Source organism: Microtus pennsylvanicus, chromosome 11 (assembly GCF_037038515.1).
Source record: "Microtus pennsylvanicus isolate mMicPen1 chromosome 11, mMicPen1.hap1, whole genome shotgun sequence".
Taxonomy (NCBI): Eukaryota; Metazoa; Chordata; class Mammalia; order Rodentia; family Cricetidae; genus Microtus; species Microtus pennsylvanicus.
This window is the reverse complement of record NC_134589.1, coordinates 67,703,626-67,725,654: the sequence shown is the minus strand read 5'-3', so window position 1 is coordinate 67,725,654 and position 22,029 is coordinate 67,703,626. Positions and strand designations below refer to the sequence as shown.

The window sequence follows — 22,029 nt, the reverse complement described above, 5'->3', positions numbered from 1 at the left end:
ATCAAAAACAAATGCCCCACAGACAGGCTCACAGCCCAATCTGATGTAGGCAATTCCTCAATTGAGGTTCCCTTATTCCCAGGAATGTCTAGGATGTTTTGTTCATTTGAGACAAGGTCTCATGCAGCCCAATCTGTACTCAATCTCCTGATCCTTCTGCCTCCATTTCTAGAGTACTGGATTAATGGCATGTGGCAGCATATCAGGCTTAAAGTTTAAAGTCGCATTTAAAGATACAACTTAAATAACAGGTGTTGGTTTAATAAACTAGGCCTGGCAGTAGTGGCACATGTTCTTAATTCAGAAGGCAAAAGCAGGTTTATCTCTGTTAAATTCAAGGCCAGTCTGGTTCCGTAGCTAGTTTCAGGTCAGCCAAGACTATACAGTGGGACTTTGTCTTAAAGTAAACAAACAATAACCCTATAAACTCAACAGAGTATTCATGGAAACTAAAAACAGCAAGTGCGTCTATGTTATTAACATGTATAGCACACCACTAACCTAACTTGTATAAAAAAACTTCTAGGGATACACTAAAATATAAATATGCAAGCGTATTGATAAACACGCAAAGACATGGTTTTACAAGTACAGAAGGAATTTAAGAATAAACCTTTAACTTATTGAGATTTAATGGGACTAAATAAATTCATATTCTTGTTATATAGAGATATGCAATAAGAATATAGGCCAAACACAATGTCCTATATACACACTAGTAATAAAAATCCTGCAATTCAAGCAAAGCTTCACTAAGATTTTCATCAAGGTAGAATAAAGGGGAAAACTACAGCAATCGAAATGCAAACAATAACGCAAATATTAACGCAATTTACACAGTATCACAAATTTTAAATGAAGACTTCAGCAAAAAAAGAAAGTACAAAGACTGAAAACACATCCTAAATACTAGTATTTTTTATTACTTTGTGTGTGATGTGCAAATGTGCATGTTTGTGTGTGGGCACGTGTGTAGAGGTCAGAGGACAACTCTGCAGCATCCATTCCCTCCTTCCACCTTCGCAAGTCTGACTTGCATAGCTGAACCCCTGTGTCAGTCCTATAGTGTTTTAGTAACCTCACACGGTACAGCAATGCTCAGTGGGGAAACCTGAATGCATCATTACACAGGACTATGATCTCTGCTCTGCAAAACATTATACATAGGGAGAAAAATTACTAAAAACACCAACAATGGTTATCACGGGGTGCTTAGACCGTAGATGACCTTCCTCTCTTCATACTTTCCATTGTTAAGTCCTCTCCAAAAAGCAACTAGTACTTTTATAATCATAAAAATTTCATTTTTTTAAAATATGAAACTTTATAAACACCATTACCTTGGGATCATGAACAAATGTATTTCCTTTGGTTCCAGGAGGGAAATCTCCAGTACAAATATACTTTAGACATTCAATGATGGTCTAAAGAAATAGAAAACTTTGTTATTTAGTCATAAAGAGAAGTTTATGACAAATATTAATTCACATCCAGGTGTGGTGATGCACGCCTACAATTCCAGCACTTAGGTCGAAGGCAGGAAAGATCAAGCGTTCAAGGTCAGCCTGAGCTACTTGGGGATGCTGTCTCCAAAATAAACAAATAAAATAATAACAAAATACACATTTATGCAGCCAGTGGTTATAAACGCCTTACTAGGTCTTTCTTCCAGGAGACCAATGCTTGGCTGCAGCCGTACGATGTTAAGAACATAATAGACATTCACCCCACATTTCCATATAAAGGTCCACCCCCAGGCCTTCAACACCCAACGTGGCATTTCTGGCTAGCCTGCAACTCACAAAAATGGGCATGCCTCTGCCAATCTAGGATTAAAGGTATGTGTCACAACGCACAGCCCAAATTTTTAGTAGCATGGTAACAAAAGTTTTCCAGTTTGAGGCTCACTCCTTCAGTTCATCTTGACATTAAATCATTTATTTTTCATTCGTTATTCTTTACCAGTAGACATGCTTTGAAACTCTAGGTTACGTATTTCTCACATTTTATACCTTTGCGGGGGCGGGGGTGGGAGGTTGGGAAAAACTAACGCGGAGTGACAGCTAAGCTTCGGGAACATGGGGGCGGGGCAGGAGAGCACGGACGCGGGTGGCCTTCCACGGTAATAAGGGCCAAGCCCAAAAGTGGCTGGACCAAGTCGGCTCCGGGGTCGCTGAGGTCCACGCGCCATGCAAAACGGCACCCCAAGCACCTTCTGGGCCCCTCGCCTCAGGACTTACCGTCTTCCCCGCCCCATTGGGTCCAACCAAAATTGTGAGGGGGCTGAAGAAAGTGATAATTTGCTTATCTTTATCCTCTATCCCAAAACTCCGCACGCCCAGAATGCTCATCTTTTCGATCCTGGACATGTTTGCACCACGTTTCGTATCAGAGTGCCAGGAGCAAGATTAAGCTCAGGCGGAAGCTGGGCAAGCCGGGAAGCGGACGCCACGGGAGGCCCGGAAAGTTCGGAACACTCGCTGAGAGCTGCGAGAGGGAGCACTTCCTGTCTCGCCGGCTTCCTTCCCGGAGGGCTCGAGCCGGTTCAGGGGTGCAGACCCACGGCTGAAGAAAGCCAAGCGAACCAGCAACCGCAAGCTCGCAGATTCCCGCTCCGCTTGACCTGGGGTCACGTGGGACGCGCGCGCCCTTGGCCACGCCTCTCGCACGCACGCCCGGGGCCTGCCGGGAAGTGGGAAGCCTACGGTTCTCTAGAAGGGTTCCCCGGGGCGGTTCCTTAAAAGGCTGTGCGGTCCTTTTTGATTTCTCGGCTTAACTGTTTGGTTTGCTTTGGTGTTTTGAGACAGGCGCTCTCTGTGAGCCATGTTGAGACCTCGAACTCGGGACTCTCCTGCCTCACCCTTTCGAGTGTTACAGTCTGGTTTGGAAAGAGTAACTTTTTAAGTGGAAAAGGCCAAGACTTGACTCTCCCGGCACTTGGATCCCTAGACTGCAAGAATGGGGTGGGCTGGGTGCATTTGGAGAAGTGTTTTGACGTCTGCGTTACCGACAATACTGTTTAATTATATTTTCACTGTCACTTTCTGTAAAGAGAGACTGCTTGTTCATTTTTTTTTTAGATTTTATTTATTTATTATGTATACAATAGTCTGCCTCCACGTATGCCTGCAGGCCAGACGAGGGCGCCAGATCTTATTACAGATGGTTGTGAGCCACCATGTGGTGGCTGGGACTTGAACTCAGGTCCTCTGGAAGAACAGTCAGTGCTCTTAACCACTGAGCCATCTCTCCAGCCCCTGCTCGTTCATTTTTCCCTGCTGCCCAGACACAAATAATGGCAAGTAGTTTCTCGTGATCACATGATCCCATGTAATGCCATCACAACCGACGGTATCTATATATTTGTGCTTTAGAATAAATCAGTTTTAATTCCTAGTAAAATGTACTATTGCCAGTTAATGCTTACACTAAAGGTTTGTACTGAGATCCTTGCAGGGGCCTTTTGTGTACTGGGCAAAGGCTTTGTGGCTCAGCAGTTAAAAACTCTTGCTCTTTGCAGAGGACCTGGGTTCAGTTCGCAGCACCCACATGATGCCTCCCAACCATCTGTAACTCCAGTTCATGGGGTTCTGATACCCTCTTCTGACCTCCCCGGGTACCAGGCATAGACAGGCTGCACATACATGCAGGCAAAACATACATAAAATACATATATGTGGATTTTTTAAGCTTTGTCACTGAGTTATCAATAATATACGTACACCTCTACCCTCAGCAGTGTTTGAGAATGCAAAAGGATGTTTAAGACAAAACACAAGTCTGGGGACTGCTACTGTAGACCCCAAACTGGGTGCTGTTATGAAAGGTAGGAATTGATTGTTTTCAAAATAAAAGAAAGGGCTTGTGTGATGTGGGAGTGTCGTATATCAATCCATTGATTTCATTGGTTAAGCAATAAAAAAATTGCTTGGCCCTCATAGGTTAAAACATAGGTGGGAGGAGTAAACAGAACAGAATGCTGGGAGGAAGAGGAAGTGAGCTAAGACTCGACAGCTCTCCTCTCGGGAGCAGACGTCTCAGAGAGACGCCATACTCCCCTCTCCTGGGAGGACGCGAGATGAAGCTCCGGCCCAGGATGGACGTAGGCTAGAATCTTCCCGGTAAGACCAGTGCTTACTAAGACCAGTGCTCACAGATTATTAGAGATGGGTTGATTGGGATATCAGAATTAGCCAGTAAGGGCTAGAGCTAAAGGGCCAAGCAGTGTTTAAATGAATACAATTTGTGTGTTGTTATTTCGGGGTATAAGCTAGTGAGGCGGCCAGGGTGCTGGGGACGCAGCCCCGCCGCTCTTATTACTACACTTGTGGAGGCTCAGGCCTGTAATTCCAGCACTTAAGTGACCGAGGCAGGAGGATCATCTCTAACCATCAGCCTGAACTAAGAGTGAAACATTGTCTCATAATAAATGAATAAATAAAAGCCTTGCTGGGAGGTGGTGCACACACTTTTAATCCCAGCACTTGAGGGGCAGAGGCAGGTGGATCTTCGTGAGTTCAAGGCCAGCCTGGTCTACAGAGTGAGTGCCACGACAGGCTCCAAAGCTACACAGAGAGACCCTGTCTCAAGAAACAAACAAACAAACAAACAACAACAACAAAAAGCTCTGGCCCTGAGTGCCCAGCTCCAGTTCATATAGCCACAGTACAATTCCTGCACCTAAGGCTCAGGGGAACACCTCAGAAAAGGGGACAAAAAGATTGTAAGAGCCAGAGGACCAAGACACCTGTGAGATATGTCTCCTAGAAATCACAGGGAAGCTTCACACGTGATACCTTAGCAATATGGCTGCCTAAACAAGACCCGAACAAGTCCAATATTAATAGACATGCTAACATGGAAGAGGGAAACTGGATAAAGACCTAGAAGGCAAATAAGGACTCTGAGAGCAGAATAAATAGTCTTTTCTGGAGAGAAGCCCCTAGTTGGCTATCCAATATATCCAATACCAAGTGGTTAGCCCTGAAATCATGTTCGTCCAAATAACAATAAATGGACTCGGTGTGTGTGTGAGTGTGTGTATATATGTAAGAATTTTCCTAATGCAAGCTCTCTGCCGACTCAAAAATCTCAATCAAGCCAGGTTTAATGGGATTCCTGTGCTCTTGGGTAGCTGTCAGGAGCCAATTTCCTCCTAAAATCATTACAGGAACCATCACCCTGGGGAGTCGGCAGAGAACCCCACACCCATAATTGTGTTAGGAATCAAAGCCTACCCCACACCCAAATTGGCTGTTAATGAGAGCTATCTGTTAGCGGAACCCACCCCGCATTCCAAACTATCTAAAGATCTAGGTGTGTCGACTCGTGACTTCTTGGCCTACAGTGACCTGACCGAAGGTAACCTGGCTACGTGATCAACGAGAACCACGTGACCAACGTGAACCACGCGGCAAGAGCCCAGAACCCTGTGCCCATCCCCCAACTCTTTACTCTATATAAAGCTATACCCCATCTGTAATAAACGGAGGCTCTGACAAACTTTGCATGGCCTTCTTCCTGTCTCCTAGCCCATATCTTCCAGGTAGTGCCTCTCCGTGACCCTGGAATAACTGAACTGCCAGGCGGGCTACTAACCCTAGACTAAGTAGCCCGCCAAGGCAATCAACAGGTAGCCCCTAGGGGACCGGGAAGCTTGAAACACAGCAACGGGGGTGGGGTGGTAAATAGACTAGGGGAGGTCAAGATTTTGGCTGCTGTCTTGACCCTCCTCTGGGGAGGGGTCAAGGCTTGGTGCTCACAGGGACGGGGCCTCCAAAGATGGAGGCCAGAGACTAGGACTTCAAGAACAACAACACAGAGGCCAGGAATTTGATAGAACAGGGAAGCAGTACATGGAGAGGGGTTAGAGGGAGGAAAGGCAAGGGAGAAATAATGTAATTGTTATGATAAAAATAAAACGGCACCATTCCCCCAAGTGGCAGCAGCGGGCAGCGAGCCACAAGGAGCAGCAAGTCCCAGGCAGGGAGCCATGTGGAGGGTGAGAAGCAGAGACAGATAGGCACACCATGCAGAGTGAGGTTGAATATTTATTTAGTGGGTTATGGAAGGGAAGAGAAAATGGGAGAGGAAGGGAGGGAGAAGGGGGATGAAGAGAAAGGCAGAGAGAGAGAGAGAGAGATACAGAGGGGGAGGGGGAAGGGGAGAAGTGGGGAGAAGAGAGAGAGGCAGAAGCTGCCTCAGAGAGAGAGAGAGAGAGAGAGTCAGGCTGGAAGCTGAAGGACAATCTGCCTGTCTCAGCAGACCTGGGGGGGGGGGAGTGGGCAGGGCTTCTCTCTTAAAGGGACAGGACAGACCATTGCAGTAATTATATTTTAATTCTCCTGTTGTGATTTCATGACACGGTCTCATCATGTAATTCTGGCTGCCTGGAATTCAGTATGTAGACCAGGCTAGCTTCAAACTCAGGGGTGATCTGCCTCTGCCTCCCAAGTGCAAGGCTCAAAGGTATATGCCACCCACACCAGGCTTTATGCTTAAATTCAGAAGGAGAAGGAGGAGAAAGAGAGGTGAAGAGAAAGAAAAGAAGAAAGGAGGAGGAGCAGCAGCAACAACAGCCACATCAGCCAGGCCTTGTGAGCCTGTAATCCCTGTTCTAGAGAAGTTGAGGCAGGAAAATCACTCCAAGTTCTGACCCAACCACAGAAACACACTAAAACAATGTGTGACCTTGTCTCAAAAAACAAAAAGTGAGGAACTTGGAGGGACTTGGGGAATTATAAATGTAGACTAGAAATTAGATGACAAGAATGCTTATTAAGTAATATTTATGTGATGATAATGTTTATAATTTTTAAAAATGAATTTTGAGGTTCATATGTGTTAGTGACAGTGTCATGCTATTTAAAATATCTTATTAATCTTATATGTATGTGAGAGTATGTGAATGTGTGTAGGACTGAAGAGTGTGTTGGGTGCCTGATGTGGGTGCTAGGAACTGAATTCTGGTCCATTCTAGTACCCGGAAGAGCAGCGGGTGAACCTCATGTAAGCATGCACAAACACACACACACACCACACACACACACACACACACACACACACACACTTTGAAAAACCACCTCAGAAAAAAAATAGGTAACTGAAAAAAAATGGACATGTCATGGTAGTTACATTCCATTACAAAAAAGAATTCCATCTTGTGATAATAGAAACTATAAATCTAAGAAGAAAGACTGAGGGATTAGGACAAGCGAGAAAACAAAACAACAACAAAACATTAAGACTCAAAGGACCAATGAGTCAAGTCCCCAATTCTCAGCAGAGTGCTTCGGGGAAATATTTTGTCTTACTTGGACCAAAATGAGTGCGATAAAAGCCCAAGCTCCCAGGAGATGCTGTCTTCTGTCCACGGAACCTCTGCATCCTTGTGCTCACTGGCCAGTTGTCTCCATCAATCCTGGGAACCAAGCCCTCTTGGCTCACATCTCCTCAGTCTTATTTGTCATTTGCGTTGTGTATCCCTTGAAAAGAGCTGATAAATGACTTTAATTCAGTTTCACGCTGTGTGTCTTTTAATAGATGAGTTTAGCTTGTCTGAGATTAGATCCCCTGGCTTCTGGTCCGTTTGGACTTTCCCTGTCTCATTCTGTGTTTTGGGTCTCACTTACTCTTTGCATATTCTAGATTGGTTGAATGTAGTCTTGTCTTAAGAGAACAAAACAAAATCCTAGTGTTAGTTAAAAAAAGATTCTCTTTCAGTGCTGATATCAGAATTAAAGCTATTTCTGTGGAAATGCTTTATGGGTTATGAAATATTAATAACATAAGGGAGGAGAATGAATAGAGGCAAAGTTTATTGGGGTGTTAGTGCAAAAAAGCCAAGACAACTTTACTTGTATGCTAAATTTTAAAACATTGAAGATATAAGAGATTTCTTCTTTGTGCACAGAATATTTTCAAAGGACAATGTGGTAAAATGCATCAACACTTATGAAAATGATCTTATCCACTCGTCAGCATAAGGAAATGGGTTTTTTCTGTTTTTTTGTTTTTTCGTTTTTTTAAATTCTACGAAGAATTGCAGGGCATGGTAGTACATGCTTTTAAAACTAACACTGAGCTGGGCGGTGGTGGCACACACCTTTAATTCCAGCACTCGGGAGGCAGAGGCAGACAGATCTCTGTGAGTTTGAGGCCAGCTTGGTCTACAAAGCAAATTCCAGGACAGCCAGGGCTACACAGAGAAACCCTGTCTCGAGAAAAAAAAAAGTAACACTGGGGAAGCAGAGGCAGGAGGATTGCTGTTGGAGGTCAGTCTGGGTTTTACAAGGAGACTCTGTCTCAAAACAAACAGCTGAACGCATAGACTAGGGATGCTCATGATTTTATCACTGGGGTAGGGTGGGGGGAACAGAGGCAGAGGCAAGAGGATTGCTGCTTGTTTGAGGCCAACCTGGTCTACACAGCAAATTCCAGCCCATCCCAGGCCGCATCTCAAAACACCCTGGCTACCTAGAGAGTTTATCTCATATATCCAGCTTAGGATATATGACTCAAAAACAGAAACAGCAAAACAAACAATCATGAATTCTTTTTGAATTGATTTATTTTTATTGTCTGTGCATTGGTGTTATGCCTGCAGGTATGTCCACGTGAGGGAGCTGGATCAGCTAGAGTGGAGTTACAGACAGTTGTCAAGCACAAATTCTACAAGGAGGTTGCCGATGGAATTATTTAAGACTGTGAAATCCTGGAGGCAAGTGTAATAGCAGAAAGCTGGGAAATGGTGAGGCAAATGGAGATACTACTTTCATATCATATGAGATGAGCTTTAAACTCTTAAGAAAATGACACAGAAATATGAACAAAAAACAATAGGCAGGAAAGATTAACATAAGCTTCACATATTCATTGATAACCACCCCTTAAATTGTCCATAAGTTAGTAAAGATGAGGGGAAATCACCAAAAAACTGATATTTGCTCCTGCCAAGGGAACATCTCACACACTCACTCACACACACACACACACACACACACACACACACACACACACACACACACACTCACACTCATCTTAAAGCTAGGTTTAGGGATGGAAGGCTAAAGGTTAAAATAGAGTCAAGAGGCAATTTGCATTTTGTCACTGCAGAAACTTCAGAGGATCCTGCCCAGTTGATTGATTAGAATCAGCTCCTGGAAAAGTCATCTGACCTGAAATGCTATCATAGTGAAAACCACAGTTGTTGAAAGACCGTTGCCAATCTATAACCCATCAAAGGAGATAAAGGGCTTAGGGTAGAAAGGACGAATGCCACCCTCGAGTGTGCCCTTTCAAATGTGTGTTCCTACACACATGCACAGCTGAATGACTATTAACTCTGTTCTTTCTATTTCAATTTTTAGTGTCATTATGATGATAGCATTCATTGTCTTTTTGTATAGTCACCAGCTCTTAAAGATTCAGATTACTGACTGGTAATTTATTTCTGTAGGTTATATGTATAATATAGATTATAAACTGGACGTTGTGGTAAACACTTTTAACCCAGCACTCAGGAGGCAGAGGCAGCAGATCTCTGTGAGACTGAGGCCAGCCTGGTCTACACATAAAGTTCCAGAACAGCCGGGACTACACAGTGAGACCCTGCATCAAAAAATGAAATAGATTGTTTTGTGAATTTTTTTTCTTTGTTTTTGAGACAGTTTACATAGCTCAGGTTGGACTCACCCTTACTCTGTGGCTGAATTTGGCCTTGAATCTCTGCCTCCACTTCTCAAGTGGTAGGATTCCGGGTTGCACCACCATGCTTGGGTCAATAACACAGGTTTTAAAATTTTTCTCAGTTTCCCTTGGCTTGGTTATGATAGTCAACCCTTACAGTTTGACTTTGCCTTTTTGCCAAGACTCTTCCCAAACTTGTTCTTGTTTCAGTCTCGCAAATGTAGACAACAGACGCTAAGAATCTCTACAGCGTTCATGCTAATTTGTCTGACTAATACCATCTTCAATCAAGAGCCTGCTTGTTCATCTATGTATTCAGTAATATTGAGTGCCTACAGCAGAATCTATGATGTAGCCCTGGCTAGCCTGGAGCTCACTATGCAGACCCTGCTGGCGTCCAGCTCAGAGTTTCAACTATTTCTGCCCCCAGAGTGCTAAGATTAAAAGAGTGTACTACATGCCGGACCCTCAGCCCTCCTTTTTATTTCGAGGCAGTACCCTACTAAATAATCCAGGGAAACCTTGAACTTATGTCCTCCCGCCATGGTGTCCCACTTACCTGGCATTTAATTTTGTTTGTGCCATTAGGCCCCTCCTTTTTTAAAAAAATCCATTTATTCATTTATTTCTGTTGTGTGTGTGGACGTGGGCATGCATGTGGCATGCTGCATGTATGGAGGTCAAAGGACAAGCTTCAGAGTAGACTCTGCCTCCACTGTGTGGATTCCAGGGACAGAAGTCATGTTTGGCAGCAAGAGTCTTTACCTCCAGAGCCAGCTCACTGGCCCACATAATCTTTTTAGCAGTAAAAGTAAAAAATGTTCATTAACTTTTTCAACTGGCATTTATTTTTATATGACTTTAAAAAACAGTCTTAGGTTTACAGAAAAGCGATAAGGGTATTGTGGAGAATCCAGGTCTGCCCTGGGAAACGGGTCCATTCATCCATCACAAGAGGAGAACCAAGACTGTACACTGCTGGACTCAGGGGTTTTCTGGAGGCTGTTTTGCTTGCCTTCCTGGATCTGAACCAGGGCAGCACATCCCGAGCACTCACTGTGTCTCGCAGATGCCACGGGCTGTGACCATGTCTGAGTCTGCCCTTGTATATGATGACCTTAATGGCTTTGGGTGAGCACTGGCCAGGTACTGTGTCTTTCCATTCGGGTATGTGTGGTATCTTGCTCATGGTTAGGCAGAAGTCATGGTTTGGAGGAGGAAGACCACAGAGATAATATGTCACTCTTATCATGTCATATCAAAGGTTCGTGTTGTAATATGACTGATCACTGTCAGGCTGGTCATTACCCACTCAAGGCTGTCTTCATCAGATTTCTTCACTGTAGTTTTTTCTCTTATCTTCATCTTTCTAGACTAATCTTTATTTTGGTTTGGGACCCTTAGTGTTTTGAGGTAGAGTCTCCTGTAGGCCAGGCTAGACTAGAAACTTCTGTATAGCCTCTGCCTTCCCAGGGCAAGACGGAGTCACATTTTATATCCTATTTGGCCTGGAACTCAAAAGGTAGCCTAGGCTGGCCTCAATTTTGTAGAAATCTCCCTGCCTCGGCTTCCTAATTGCTAGACTTACAGGCATATGCCACCACCATTGGCTCTCATATCAATCTTATAAATAAAAATCAGCACTTAAGGAAAAGGCTTACCGGCCATCTCTTCGAGAATGGAGTCCCTAGGTAATTTGTTTGAAATTGTCCTACAAAGGAGATTAAAATAATTAAACTGGATGCTGGTGAGATGGCCCAGTGACCTAAGGTGTGCTTACCCCCCAGTCTGCTGACCTGACTTTCAACCCAGAGATGCATGTGGCGGAAGGAGAGAACCAACTCCCGAAAGCCGTCCTCTGACCTCCATATGAGATGGCTCACCTATTAGGGTGCTTGCTACCAAGCCTGATGACCTGAGTTTATTCCCTGAACACACATGGTAGAAGGAAAGAATTGCCTCCCACAAGCTCTACTCTGATCTCCACCCATATACCTTGGCATGCTCAAGCATACACACCTCCATGCACGCAAACATGCACACAAACACACACACATAGACACACACAAGGCAATGGCAATAAATACTCTGCCTACTCTAAGATAGCTTGCAATCACACTGAGGAGATTAAACTCACAGAGGAAAGTTAATAACATCGCTTTCTGAGAAATGTGATTCTGAGCTGGGGTGGTGCACACTTGTAATCTGTACTCCCGATATTGGGATGCTAAAGCTGAGAGATAGAGAGTTTGAGGCCTGTCTGAGCTATTGTGCCAGAGTCTCCATCTCAAAAGAAAAGAGAGGGGAGGTGAGAGGTGGGAAGGAACGTGGTACAGTGATGTCCACCTGTAATCCCAGCACTTAGAGGATGGAGGCAGGAGGATCAGGTCAAGATCATCCTTAGCTACATAATGAGGTGAAAGCCAGGGTAGCATACACAAAACCCTATATCTGAAAAAGAAAAGAAAAATATTTTACACACGTACATACACAACAGTCAAGAGAGGGAAGGGGGGCCAGAGAGATGGCTGGGGCTGGAGAGATTGCTCAGTGGTTAAGAGCATTTGCTGTTTTTAAAGAGGACCCAGGTTCAATTCCCAACACCCATGTCAAGCAGATGACAACTTCCTGTAATTCCAGTTCCAAGGAAGCTGATATCCCTGTCCAGGCTCTATGAGAACCTGCAAATATGTGGTGTACAACACATATTCAGACACACACACACACACACACACACACACACACACACACACACACAGGTGTATGCACATGAAATAAATTTTTTTAAAAAAGAGGGAAGAAACGTGAGCATCCATCAGCAGAAAGATGGACAAGCAACAGGATTGGAGTGTTAATTAGCAGGGCAGATAATTCTCACACGTGCTAGAACACCGATGGACTGAAGTCAGATGCACTAGACAAGTCACCAAAGACAACAGTGTATGATCGGGCTGTAGTGGAGCCAGGGGAATCAGAAAGCAGAAGGGTGACTGGCGGGGCTGGTAGGATTTCTGACAACAGATACAGAGTTTCTTCTGTTTTGCAAGATGACAAGTCTGTTTTGTTTTGCTTTTGTTTTTGCATATACTTCTGGACCCAATACTTACTAGCTAAGATGAAACATTTCAAGTTACAGTGTATTTCTTTACAATTAAAAATAAATAAATAACGTGTTGAGCCCCCAAGGCAGCACACACCTGTCATTCAACATTCAGCAGACAGAGACGGGGATCAGGAGTTTAAGGAATACACAGCAAGCTCACAACCAGTCTGGGATATCTCAAACAAGCAAATGAACAAAAAAAATATATAGTTTTGAACAGGAAATATTTTTTCTAAGTAGGGAATCAGCATCTGCACAGTAAGTGAGGTTTTAGGTTTTTGGGGTATTTTTGTTGTTGTTGTTGTTGTTGCTTGGTTGGTTGGTTCGTTTTGGTTTTTTGAGAACAGGAGTTCTCTGTGTAACATCTCTGGCTGTCCTGGAACTAGCTCTTGTAGATCAGGCTGGCCTCAAACTCAGAGATCTGCCTGTCTCTGACTCCTGAGTGCTGGGATTAAAGGTGTGTGCCATCACCACCCAGCTTGAGTTTCTTTTTAAAACTGAGTGTCTGGAAACATGAACCCATGGAAGTCATATGGCAATAGCTGAGCTGCAGCTGAGGGTCCACTTGGGACAGATGACCTGTGTCACACTTCAATGTCGACCTTATCACCTTCATTTTGAAAACATAGCCTTTCCCATGTCATCCTTTTCAAAGCCAGCTAATATTAACTTCCCTAGAAACGGTGAGCTGTTGCTGTGTTTTCCCTGCTTACTTTATGGGTGAGCTGTTGCTGTGTTTTCCCTGCTTACTTTATGGCTAACGTGTGGACTTTTCAATCTGCTACTCCCTCCACAGCCTGTGCAACTGTATCATGGGGTTGAATCACTCAGAAAGCTTGTAGAAGTTGCTACAATTGCAAATTATTCGGCAATTCCCCAGAAGCCTTCATCTAAGCCCACACTTTCTCAGTGCAGTCAGAAGGCATCAGAAGGGAAATAAAATTATTGTCTCTTAACCTCTGGGGGAAAGTCAGGGCCTGAGAGAGCTAAGCTTGGGTTTTGAGATCATCATTTTAGGCCCACTGTGGTCCCTACTTCACTGCTTACAGGGTTGATGAAGTGAGCCAGTATCTCTCCCACAACACAAGGAAAATGTCTCTCAAGTGTTCATCTCAGACACGTCTAGCCAGGAGCCCAAATACATGAAAATGTAACACACACACACACACACACACACACACACACACACACACTGCACAGATGGCTATATGCTGCTTTAAAAAAGGATCCTGCCTAAGAATTTGTGTTTGTGGCTGGCTGGAGAGATGGCTCAGTGGTGAAGAGCACCGGTTGCTCTTCCAGGGGACCCAGGTTCGATTCCCAGCATCCACATGGCAGCTCACACCTGTCTATAATTCCAAGATTAGGCACAGAAACACACCAGTACACACAAAATAAAAATAAGTTATTTTTTTTTAAAAAAAGAATTTGTGTTTGGTTGTGGGATTACGGATCTAAGCCTAAGGATCAAAAGACTGATTCCCCTGATGACACATATTCATGCACAGCCAACCCTCGATATGAAAGGACTGCTCAGTCTCGGGGGACATACAGGAGAGGCGATGTGCCCACACGTTGCTGTTTGTGATATATTTGTTTCTTTCCCAGCATCTACAAACCTCTTACAATGGACCTGAGCTACCACGATGCTCAGCTGTATGGTTTGGGAGGGATGATGTCTGCTTCTCGCCCACGAAGGACAAGCAGTGTATCCCACAGGCTTAGTCACAGGTCCATGGTGAACACATGACCCTCCTTTCCGAGTTTCTCCCTTTATTTCATTGCTGGATGTTAATTGTATAAAATAAGGGGTTTCGTTGTGATATTTTCTTACATGTTTATAATGTTCTTGATCGTCTGTACGTCTTCCTTTCTCATCTCCTTCCTTCTTCCCACTAGTTCCCTCCTCTTTCCAGAGGTTGGGTTGTTTGAATGCTATTGTTATTTGAGTTTTGCGCTTTTGGGTTCTAGACAGAGCCTCATGCAACCTATGCAGGCTCAAATTCACTATGTAGCTGAGGTTGGCCTTGAAATCCTAATCCTCCTGCTTCAAATTCCCAAATACCAGGGTTATAGATCTTAGGCACCATGTTTTGCTAGAGACTGAAATGTTTTTTTGTTTTTAATCCATGTTTCTGTTAGCATTAATCAGTTATACACAGTAATGGATTCCATTATGACATTTTTATACACTTAGATGATGCATCAGCCAAACCTACCCCATTTCCCTTGTTCCCAATCCTCTCCCCTTTCCAAACAACACTCCTTCCTGTCTTCCGGTTCCCTTCTGGTGATAGTCTTTCTTTAGGGCTACTAATAGGATCACAGGCACCTTGCCAGATGCGATATCACTGAAGAACTCAGCTCTTCGTGACCCATCAACCTTTAACTGCAACAGCGTCTACATCCTCAGGTGCGGCCCCAGGAGCCTCTCTCTCCTCCACGATAGGATGTTGATGTACCCAATCTAGTGCAGGTGATCACTACAGCTACACAATGCCCAGACATCAGCATTCCACACAGCTTCTACCACTTCCTCAAACACTCACATTTTGTCCATTCCTTCTTGTCCATTCCTGCAGTGTTTCCTGAGCGCTGGAGGTCATGATCTAGATTCCCCCTTTGGGGAATGAGCATTCAACAGTCACTCATTCTCAGCGCCTTGACCAGTTATGGGTCTCTACAATTATAACTGGCCACCTTAAAGAGAAGTGTCCCTGACCAGCCTGACAGCAGCACTGATCTACGGGATACGCATAGGTCCTTAGAAGACAATTTGACAAGTATATCATATCCATTTAACAAAACAACAGCACCACTTTCCCTGCTCAGACCTATCACCCAGCTGGAAGCTTTAGACCAGGCTTCCTGTGCATTCCTTCCTGAAGAGGGGCCTCAAATCTACTCACTAAGCTACCGGTTGCTCGTAACAGGCTTACCACTGGTACGCCGGAGGGTACAACTTGCTTGGTCGGTTGGCCTGTGCAAACAGGACCCATCAGTAAGACTGTTGATACAACTCTCCCTCCGGAGCCAACAGAATACTTCCCAGTCCTATGAGTGCTAGCCAGCTGGGAGAAAGTTTTCAACTCGGTTCCAGTTTGATTTCTCTGCACCTTGAAACCAGGGAGGGCAGCCTAGACTGAATTGTTTTGATTGAACAAGGAGAAAAAGAACCACTGGAGGTAGGGGCAGCGGGGCATGCCTGACACAGGGCTCGGGAGGCTGAGGCCCCAGGAGCAGACGGTCATGGACAGTTTGGGCCACGTAGTCAGGCTGGTCAGGGACACTTCTCTTTAAAGTGGCCAGTTATAACTGTAGAGACTTATAACTGGTCAAGGACCTGAGAATGAGTGACTGTTGAATGCTCATTCCCCAAAGGGGGAATCTAGATCATGACCTCCAGTGCTCAGGAAACACTGCAGGAGTGGACAATAAACCCACACCACACATGAAAGAAAGAAGGAAGGGAAAGGAAAAGCAAAGCTTGATTCTTCCTGCTGCATGCGACAAGAGAGAGAAAGCCAGGAGTCTTGATATCACCCTGGGACCCCCACAGAGAGTTGCTTAAAAACTGGGTCAAGTTTGAGCCACCAGAGCAGCACAGGAAGGAGCCTCTGCCCTGCACTGTCTGTTATAGGAACCAACAAGCCTTCTGCTTATCTTCCCCCCGGGTTGAGTTAGACTTTTGGTTATCGAGAACACACAGAATGTTGATCAAAAACCTACACCGTGTAACTTCACTCCGCCGGACTCTTTAATCAGTGTCTTCCCCAGAGTATTTCCAGTTCTGAAGCACGGATAATTCCAGCTTCAGCCAGTGGAGTTTAGTTCAACTGAGAAGATCCCCTTTGCTCTTCGGTGGCTTGAAACAGGGTCTCATGTGTTCCAGGCTGACCTCACATTTGCTGGGCAGCCAAGGATGCCCCTCATCTCCTGATCCTCCTGATTGTACCTCCCACACCCACTGGTGTGCATCGTCACACCCAGGGAGACATTCCCAATATTCCTATCAGTGTGGATCAAGGTCATAGAAACTAATTTTCTTTTGACATAAAAAATGCTTTTTAAACAGGGGTAGGGGTAGAGATGTTGACTAGGATGAGGAAAAAAATGCATTTTTCTCTGAAGACCCAAGGAAGGGATTGGAAACAATGAGTTTTGCTACTTGCCTTTATTAGGCATCGTCTATCTGATTGTTAGAAATTATTCATTTCCTCAAAGAGAGAATAAATTGCTTGGGGATGCAGCCCTGCTCTGCACTCTTCCTTTGCTAAAGGCCGACGCTGAAGGCTTCAGAATCATGAGGGTGCTTCTGCACTGGAGTGTTCTAACTCTCGCCTGTGTCTGGACTACCGCTATGGAGATTCCCATGAGCACGGTGGTGAAAGAGACCTTGATACAACTATCCATGCACCGAGCTCTCCTAACAAGCAATGAGGTAAAGGACGACTTTTATTTCTGCGGTTTGGTTTGCTTTTCAAGATAGGGTCTTGCTATGCAGCCCTGACTGACCTCAAACTTGCTGTGTAGACCAAGCTGTCCCAGTTCCTAGGAGATCCTCTTGCCTCTGTCTCCCACCTCTATGAGGTCTTAAAAATGCTTAATAGCTGGGTGTGGTGGCTGCTGCCTTTAATGCCAGCATTCAGAGGCAGAGGCAGGTGGATCTTTGTGATTTCAAGGCTAGCTTGGTCTACACAGCAAGTTCCGGGCCAGCCAGAGCTACACAGTGAGACCATAACTCAAAAAAGTTTTTTTTTAAAAAAAAGCATTAATAATTTATGGCAGTTCATTCCCACACATAAAGATCTGCTATACATAATGCAATTATGAGTGTGTTAGTGCACAAGGGATTAGAGTGTCAGAGCAAGCGCGGTATTAAAACAGCCGCAAATGCTTTAGAAATGACCTTATATTCTCTTTATTGCAGACGGTGAGGCTTCCTGTTCCTACTCATAAAAATGTAAGTTATGTTTCAGCGCCATGATTGCATGAATAAGTCCACTCCACACACTAATCTACAAGTCATTTGCTTCTTGCTTTGTGGTGTTGTATCTGGGTGGGCATCTCGCCAGCTTCCAAGCTCCGGGGTTCGAGTGATCCTCTTGCCCCAGCACAAGTAGCTGGGCCACAGGCCTGGGCCACCACATTTAGCTAATCGTTTGTTTTCAGTTAAAACTGTCTGATTTCCTTTGACATTTGTTATATGGGTGAATGTGGAGGCATGTGCTTATAAATATGAAGGCTAAGGGGACAGAATCTCAGCACTTGAGAGCCGAGGCAAGGGCAGCACGGGTCTGAGGCCAGCTTCGGCAATATAAATTCAAAACCTACCTGGATTACACAACCAGAACCTGTACCAAAAACAAACAAACAAACAAACATGAGAGGGTTGGAGATATAGCTCCATTAATAGAGTGTCTAATATACACAAAGCTTTGGGTTCATTCTTCAGCACCCCATAAACTAGGCATGGTAGTGCATGTCTGTAATATCAGCAAGTGGAAAATGGGAGCAGGAGGACCAGAGGTTCAAGGTCATTCACTGCCAGATGTTAAGCCAGAGGCCAGCCTGGGCTCTGAGACACCCAAAAGCCATTAACCAATCAATATCAGGAATGACTTTGAGCTAGCAGAATCTGTTATGTATGTGGTCAAGTGAAGCTGCCAGCCCTCCAGCTAACTAAGCCTCACATCAAAGATTCTCTGCCCGATTCCACACTTGGCAAGAGGTCCTGCTAGGCTCTGTTTGGTTCTGCCTATTATTTTCTTCACCCCAGTGCCTTTCTTTATTTTCTTTTTCTTGATTCGTATAACTGAGGATCAGCCCAGGGCCTGTGTGCAGGATAAGCTCTCTGGCAGTGAGTTCCAGACCCAGCCCACTCTAAAATCTTTCTGAGAGATAACTTAAAAATATAATTTAGGGTTAGATTCCTTTTATTTATTTTTATTTTATGTGTATGAATATTTTGCCTGCATATATGTATATGTTCCACACATGTGTCTGGTGCCCCCAAAAGCTAATTGGGCATCGGATGGCCTGGGACTGGAACTACAGATGGTTGTGAGTCACCACGTGGGTGCTGGGAACTGAACCTGTGTCCTCAGCAAGAGCATCAAGTGCTCTTAACCATTGAGCCACCTCGCCAGCTCAGAGGGCTATATTCTTAGGCAATGATTGGTAGACATAAAAAGTATAATGAATCCCTCTATTAGTAACTTCTACATGGTTAAATGAATATGACTATGTAATGATATTGTATACATTTGTGTGTATATATATATATATATATTATTCTAGTGTAAAATACATTGTTTCATTATTCTAAATAGAAAGGAATCACCAGCCTTTCTAGGAATTCAAAAGAAATATTGGGCTGGGTATGGGGCCACTCACCTTTAGTCCCAGGACTCAGATGGTTATGAGCCACCACAAGGGTGCAAGGAACTGAACCCAGGTCGTCTGCAAGAGCAGTCAATGACCGTAACCACTGAGCCATCTCTCCAGATCAAAGCCTAACTTTGGTTTTGATTTTTCTTTTTGAAACAGACCCAACAGCACTGGTTGTCCTCAAACTGCGTATCAGGGGCTAGTCTTGGTCTTGACCCTCTTACCTCCACCTCCTGAATACTGGGATTACAGACACAGATAAACCCCACTAAGTCTCCAATGATCTCCTCTTTTTAAAAAAAAAAAACACTGATGCATTTTAGTTGCAAGCATTCCTTGCATATAGCATGATATTTTGAACTATGTGTACTTTGTGGGCTGACTGATACAGTTGGTGCTTCACCTTGTTCCATTGGCTTTTGATAACCTTCCTCTTTCAGCACCAGCTGTGCATTGGAGAAATCTTCCAGGGGCTAGACATGCTGAAGAATCAGACTGTCCGTGGCGGTACCGTGGAAACGCTATTCCAAAACTTGTCGTTAATAAAGAAATACATTGACCGCCAGAAAGTAAGTTTCCCAGGATTCCTGCGGGTCTGGCGGCACCTGCTTCCCCAGGAGCTGATGACAGTCTGTTCTTTTCACAGGAGCAGTGTAGCGAGGAGAGGCGGAGAACACGGCAGTTCTTGGATTACCTGCAGGAGTTTCTTGGTGTGCTGAGCACGGAGTGGACAATGGAAGACTGAGACAGGACTCCGTGAAGACGGGACTTCAGATTTGATTTGCAGTTAGTTTTTTAAAACTGATGCATAAAAGCCACAAGATTGAAAACTGAAGGGTTACCACACACTGTTTCCACTCATAATTACATCATGCAGTCAAGTTAAACCTATCTATGTTCTCAAATACTGATCATTTGCATATAACCAAATATTTAACGTTCTTCTCGTATATGTGTAACAGAAACTGGTGTAGTTCAGGCTGGGCTCAACTGAGCTACATTCCCTAGCCCTCCCCCCCTTTCTGGAGACTCAGTGTATAGTCAAGGGTGACTCTGATCCATTTAGAAGCAGGAGGATCACACCCCTCCACACTCCAACATCCTTTCTCCTGGCCGTCTGAGATAGACGGTAGCTCTCTTGGTGGGGACTACCACACCAGGGCTTCCTGCTCCTGACTAACTTCAGGGTGGTGCCCATTACCAGCCTCTCCTCAACTCCCTGCTGTTCTCTCCAGTCTCCAGAAACCCCACTTCTACTACCAATTTTTATGAGGTTAACTTTTCTTATGTTCTTATGTATGAACCCGATTGTGTCAGGATCGTCCTTCTGTGCCTGGAGTAGCCAGATACTGGAGAAGGAAAAGGCCATCTCAGTGCAGTGAGAATGAGAGCCAACCACATGTTGGACCTTGCTTTTCGGTGTAACTGAACTTTGGAAGCAAAGTAAATGCTTTGTGTATACTGCAACTTTAGGAGCCCACACAAGCAGAAAGCACCAAATGCTTGCGATGTGATTCAGGCTTCTGGGTCACTGAAGAAGTCTCCCTCTAGTTTACTCCAGGAAAAATAGATGTTTGCTTTTATTTAATTCTGTAAGATGTCCATATTATTTATGATGTGTTTAAGGATTCAGTAAGTTAATATTTATTGCAATTTATGCGATATTCTAATAAAGCGAAAGGTGCGACTCTCAACCAGTTTGCTACTTGTCTTTTCTAATGCTGGAGGCATACAGTGTCCCTGCATGATGTTCAGAGGAGGGTCTGAGGACATGCTGGCTGAGCACCCGAGCTCCTTAGAGTTTCTGGGAGTTCCAAAGGTGGAAGTGACCCAGCAGGACTTGGTAGAGATATTAGGAGCTGGGACAGGGGCTGGGACTGAGCCTGGATCTCCCTGCGCAAACTGTATGACTAGATGAGTGAGTTTAAGAGCAAAGGAATGAATGAGAGGATGAACGAATGGGGAAACGGCTCCGCTGGTGAAGTACTCGCTGTGCACGCACTGCAGAAAGGAGGGTATGGTGGGGGCACGCGTGTAATCCCAGCTCTGGGAGGCAGAGATGGGCGCATCTCTGGGGCTCTCTAGTCTTCCAACCTAGATGAATTGGTGAGTTCTGGATCAATGAGAGATCCTGTCTCAAAAAGCAAGGTGGATGGTATCCTGAGGAAGGACACCTGAGGTTGACGTCTGGCCTCCGCTTTCAGAGAGAGAGAGAGAGAGAGAGAGAGAGAGAGAGAGAGAGAGAGAGAGAGAGAGAGAGAATATATATATGGGTCCTTCGGAATTAAAATGTGTGTTAAAGCTTACCCTGAGATGGGGCAGGTTTGGGAACCCATAGTTTAATTTCTTCCAACTACTGAGAATTTGGCTAATCAGTTTCAAGCCCAGTTCTCGAAGGAAACTAGAAATGTTTTTGTTGATGGCTTTGTGCCCGGGGGGAAGTTCTCCCTCCCCGCAAAGCTGAGTGTTGTGTCTCCCCAATTCCAGTTACAAGAGTTACTGAGTCCCCATGTCACTGCTGGGCATAAAAACCTCTGTGGCCTAATACTGTTCAAGCTCCTTCCCAGGTCATATGATGGTGAACTCTGCCCAGGAACCTTGTTCCTTTTCTTTCAAATAGGAACATTTTTGTATTATATCTCAGCTCCAGCTCTTCATCCCATTTCTTACAGCACGAAATGTCTGAGCATACGTGTTGTATGTACATGGGCCTGTGGGGGCCGGAGAAAGATGCTGGGTGTTGTTCTCCATCACTCCACCTCCTTCCTTTGAGACAGAGTCTCTTGCTGAGCATAGAGTTTCCCATTTTTGGCTAGACTGGCAGCCAGCAAGCCCCAGTGAACCCTCTG

General features: G+C 44.7%; 2 protein-coding genes across 3 annotated transcripts in view; one reads left to right on the top strand and one right to left on the bottom strand.

Moving 5' to 3' along the window:
- Positions 1-2,644, bottom strand: part of Rad50 (RAD50 double strand break repair protein) — a 58,575-nt gene extending 55,931 nt beyond the window's left edge. Inside the window, exons 1-2 of one of the 2 annotated variants that reach the window (XM_075992637.1) lie at positions 2,241-2,644; positions 1,341-1,424 (exon numbers count right to left, since the gene is read on the bottom strand). In XM_075992637.1, the coding sequence (XP_075848752.1) occupies positions 1,341-1,424; positions 2,241-2,369 (213 nt within the window). In that variant the 5' untranslated portion in view covers positions 2,370-2,644. The remainder of the gene's footprint in view (positions 1-1,340; positions 1,425-2,240) is intronic. The other variant, XM_075992638.1, reaches the window with a different exon arrangement.
- A 14,449-nt stretch (positions 2,645-17,093) lies between these two features.
- On the top strand, positions 17,094-19,925 carry Il5 (interleukin 5). The gene is made up of 4 exons (XM_075941821.1): positions 17,094-17,231; positions 17,721-17,753; positions 19,621-19,749; positions 19,827-19,925. Exons 1-4 carry the CDS (start codon positions 17,094-17,096, stop codon positions 19,923-19,925), a joined length of 399 nt encoding a protein of 132 aa, XP_075797936.1.
- The last annotated feature ends 2,104 nt before the right edge of the window (positions 19,926-22,029 follow it).